The sequence below is a fragment of the Aristolochia californica genome, unplaced genomic scaffold, assembly GCF_029961685.1.
Source record: "Aristolochia californica isolate CCGP_79_NKW_82.1479 unplaced genomic scaffold, dmAriCali1.0.hap1 SCAF_421, whole genome shotgun sequence".
NCBI classification, from domain to species: domain Eukaryota; kingdom Viridiplantae; phylum Streptophyta; class Magnoliopsida; order Piperales; family Aristolochiaceae; genus Aristolochia; species Aristolochia californica.
The window spans coordinates 9106-13431 of NW_027182128.1; the positions used below are offsets into that span (position 1 = coordinate 9106).

Below are 4326 nucleotides of genomic sequence, written 5' to 3' on the forward strand. Positions count from 1 at the left end.
TTCCGTGTTGGGCAGGACTGTAGAGGAGACAGAGGTGGACGCTTGTTAGTGACATTTTAGTCAGGGGAAAAACTATCATGCAGGAGGCCAGAAACAAACAAGCTAGTGGTGAGAGAGATGGAGAAAGGTGAGGTAAGAAGATGAGGAATAGTTTGTTTAATGGAGAGGGCATTTCCCAGTACAAAATTGTCACCAATAGAGGACTGTGTGGCGTCTGGTAGTGACCTCGAGTACCAAAAAGAAACTAAAACAAAGGTTTCCATGTGAAGGAAAGTATTTGAGCGCAGTCCTTGTCCTTAGTATTGGCGGCTGTGCGATCTCCACATGAGATTGTGTCATCTCTCTCTGGCCTGTGGCTTCTGCAATTTTTTTTTCTTTTCTCCTCAAATGAAGAATGTCGCAACATCAGACGACACAGATTAAGACAAAATGCACCTTCTCTCTTTACTTATCTCTCTGTATAAGCGAATTTACAGCAAAACGAAAGCAGGGAAGAGAAATCTACAGAAGAATTTGCAGAAGCTTTTCCCTCACTATTATTGTCCCATTATCAAGAGCCCTATCGGACAAAATTCTGGGTAAGCGACAAGGCTGTATGCGCATGTAGAGGGACCCATTGCAACCATGAAATCCTGACTCGAAAGATTTTGATGATGCGGTACACGTGTGTACCATCTTCGTTTCTATAGAAACTCTCTTTTGTTTCTTCAATCATTTAATTGGAACCACTGGTTTTTGGACCTTCATGTCGAGTTTTGAGCTCCATTGCTACTGGGTAGTAAAAAAAAAAAAAAACGAAAAATGAAAAACAAAAAATACCTCTTATTCATTATTCTTTACCCTTTAACTTCTTTTTTCTATTCTTCTTTTTCTTCCTCGAAAACTAGAGTCTAAAGGTGCTGATTGATTGTTTTCTTCCATTTTTTTTTTCCGCCAATTTGAGGCGTTCTCTACGGAGGAACAGCGATTTGGGAATTCATAGGCAGAGAAAGCCTGTTGGAGAAGGCGTCGAGGGTGTTCACGTCCGTTCTGTAATGCTTCTGGGTGAAATCTAAGAGAGTAGACCATGTGAAATCCGGGTATTTTCTCGGGTAATCTTCGTCGATGAGCTCCTTTGGCGGTCTCACCACCTTGTTCTTCTCTGGACTGAGAAAGAAAGCCAAAGAGACTCTGGGCTCCTTGCTGTTCACCACCGCTCTGTGCAAGCAACTCTTGAATCTCCCATTCGATAACGCCTGCAACAAATCAATCCCACCGTATATGTCAGTACAGAACTCGATCGATAAAATCTCTTTCAACACGAATTTGCAATTACAACAGTCAGTTTTCTCTCAAGTACCATGAAAGTGTCGCCAATATTGATGACAAATGCGTTCGGTTGCGGAGGGATGGCTCGCCATTTTCCGTCTACGAACACCTGCAACCCGCCCACCAGTTCTTGGTGAAGGATTGTGAGAGAGGTGGGGTCGCAGTGTGGTCCGGTGCCCAGAGTGAGATCTGGTTTCTGGCATTGAGGGTAGTAATTGAGTCGCATTATGGAATCATTCCCCTCAAAGAAATCCCTGAAATGGTCACGACCCACTCCCAGACTGAGGCCTAGTAGCTCCATGATACTCAAAGAGAGGGTGTTCATGGCTTCACAGTACTCTTGGCATACTTCCCTGTAAACAGAAAGTTTTGCAGAAACGCATTATAAACGATACTCTAGTTTTATAAACCAGTAGATTAGAGTTTGATATCTTCTTACCCTGTTAGACGAAATTCATCGCCCAAGGTATTGACAAAGTAATCCTCCACCATATCGCTCGGAGAGTGGGGAGCGGTGGAGTAATGAAAAGTGAGTGTCTCCTTCCATGGCAGTTTGCAAGAGAACCTCCCCGTGAAGGCACTGGCATAACCGCAGCTCTCCCCATGCTTCCTCTGAGCTCTCTGCTTCTCCACCAGGGGAAGCGAGAAGAAGTCACCGGCCTGCTTGTGTATGTCTTTGATCAGCTCCCCTCTGACCCCGTGGTTAACAACATGGAAGAAACCATGCTTGCAGCAGGCTTCAGTCACGAGCCTCGTCGTCAACAAAGTGGCTTCTGGGTCTCCCGAGAGAAAGCCTTGGATGTCGATGACGGGGACAACAAGCTCTTCGTACTCCCCATACCCAGGCTTCTCCGCATCAGGCCAGATGAACTGTGCCGGTATGTTCGTCTCCCGGCGCAGGACGGAAGCGTCGAACACGACCGGCGTCGGCGGTGGTGGAGGCAACATACTGAATTGGCGTTTCTGATTTTCTCAAACACTTGTGAAAGCAAAATAATAAATGACAAAAAAAAAAGAAGATATAAATTAAAGATGCGGAGAACTGAACGGTGATTGATGTTGAGTAGAGAGAGACAGAGCGATACAAAGCAGAAACAGAAGAAAAGAGAGAGGGAAATGCGATTGGATGGAGAAAGTGAGAGGGGAGTAAAATAAGTCGGGAAGAGCGAGAAGGGAAAAGCCAAGGCCGTTTCTTGGGGGAAGTCGGGGATACACAGACAGGAATCTTTACTGATTCGTTGGTGTGGTCACTGGGGACTCCCCGTCCATTCCTTCCAGTCAGCTCAACTCTTCAGAATATTTATACTATCTAGACACGACACACCATATATATTGTATTACTGCTGTGAACTGTATCAGTGTTGGTCTCCATTGGCAGCCTCAAAATGGGTCCAACACTCTTGTCTTAGAATCATATCTTCTTCTTTATTACACTGACATTTGTCTACAAATCTAGAAGAAGATGGTGAGCCTGGTTTTCCACTCTCTCAATCCAACTCACCCAATCATCAATTCAATTCCAACTCTGGGGACTCTTTAAAAATTAAGAAGAACATACAAAGCATGTTATGAAGAAGAGCCAAAGCAGCAGAAAACTGGAGGGTGGGGGGTGGGCTCAGAAACAGGCTAGTTGCTGCAACTTCACTGGCAAAAAGCTTTTTTACAGCACAGTGGGTGCCGAGGAATCTAAGGGAAGGGTACAGATGGTACACATATACGAGCCTACTTTTGAAAATTCTTTCCGATAATTCTTGGTCCACTCCTTTTAATCTGCTACCTGCAGTGGCTCTGCTCAGCCTCACCCTGGATTTTGTTGGGTAAACAAGAGGAGTACAATTTCTAATGGAAGAGAAGATTGTCGGAAAGGAAAAGCTTTCAAAAGTGTTCGGACTATTATTGTTTGCCTGATCTAATTTAGGTTAAACAACAGAAACAGGGTGGAGTGTGGAATTTCTATTTAAATTGGAGAGGCAAAGCAACATCGAAAGTTGCACTTCCCATCATGCAAACCAAACAGGAGTTGTTGGGTTCTTTTCCACGTGTTGCGTTTGATGGTGGGATTATTGGCCTGGGCTGTGTTTGGAATACTGAAAGAGGAGAGAAAAGAAAAGGAACAGACGAGAAAGAGAAAGAGAAAATAAGCTACAAAAGATTAGGTGTTTTTTTCTTGTTTGGATGCCCTGAGAGGGAAAATGGAAAACAATTTCGAAGAACAAAAAATCAGATTTAAAAGACAAAATGTTAGCACAATTACTGTTAGAATTTTAATGGAACTCCTAATAGACACTATTACACGTAATACCCACCATTATCAAAAAAACTTTTCATCCAAAACCAATAATTTTCTGTAGATTTCATCAATTTGGAAAATCCACACAAGGTTGAAAAATAGTGAAAAATCCACATCAAGCAGTGCGCAGGAGATAAACTCTTGGATTTACGACTTGCAATCGACCTCAGTGGGATTAGAATTGACAAAAAAGAAGAAGATGAATAAAGTATAATGATATACTGAAGAAACTTCATCTACATAAAAATGCATACAAGGACTGCAACTTCAGTTTACGGAGAAAACGATACAGAAAAGATAAAAATAAATGGAGTTTACGGAGAAAAAGAAAGAATCACTGAAAGCAAAAGTGTTTTGTACTCAAAGAAGGCGACAAGAAAGAGAAGAGAGATCAGTAGAGTCTTACCGACCGAAAGAACAAATCCTCAAGTGTCCTCCGCCTCTTTAGTGCAATGACAATTAGGCAAAGAAGGGGAGACTTAAATAAGTTTCAGAATTTCTCAGTGGCGAACCGTTTTAATTTTCCATTTGTTGTCATGAACGCTAAAAAGAAAAGTATTAAAGTCGTGCTCGTTTTGGGTTTTTTTTTTTTTCTGCATTCTGTTGCTGTCAATGGAGTTATTCTTAACGATTCTTAGCTGTATTGCGTTTTTTCAGCATGATTCGTAACGAAAGGAGTTCAAGAAGGATGCCAGTTCAGAAAGCGCCTCCGAAATTCTTAGGCTTTC

General features: G+C 42.5%; 1 protein-coding gene across 1 annotated transcript; it reads right to left on the reverse strand.

The window, feature by feature from the left end:
* Positions 1-871: 871 nt before the first annotated feature.
* LOC137964629 (gibberellin 20 oxidase 1-B-like) lies at positions 872-4034 on the reverse strand. The gene is made up of 4 exons (XM_068811376.1): positions 4005-4034; positions 1748-2287; positions 1340-1661; positions 872-1235 (listed from the first exon to the last, which is right to left on the reverse strand). Exons 2-4 carry the CDS (start codon positions 2254-2256, stop codon positions 951-953), a joined length of 1116 nt encoding a protein of 371 aa, XP_068667477.1. The 5' UTR covers positions 2257-2287; positions 4005-4034; the 3' UTR covers positions 872-950.
* Positions 4035-4326: the final 292 nt, after the last annotated feature.

Bases quoted from the DNA above. Each gene is read 5' to 3' on its own strand.
- LOC137964629 (XM_068811376.1), bottom strand. From the start codon at position 2,256: ATGTTGCCTCCACCACCGCCGACGCCGGTCGTGTTCGACGCTTCCGTC. The intron at 1,662-1,747 runs GTAAGAAGATAT...TTCTGTTTACAG, and splicing joins GATGAATTTCGTCTAACAGG to GGAAGTATGCCAAGAGTACT. The intron at 1,236-1,339 runs GTACTTGAGAGA...GATTTGTTGCAG, and splicing joins ATATTGGCGACACTTTCATG to GCGTTATCGAATGGGAGATT.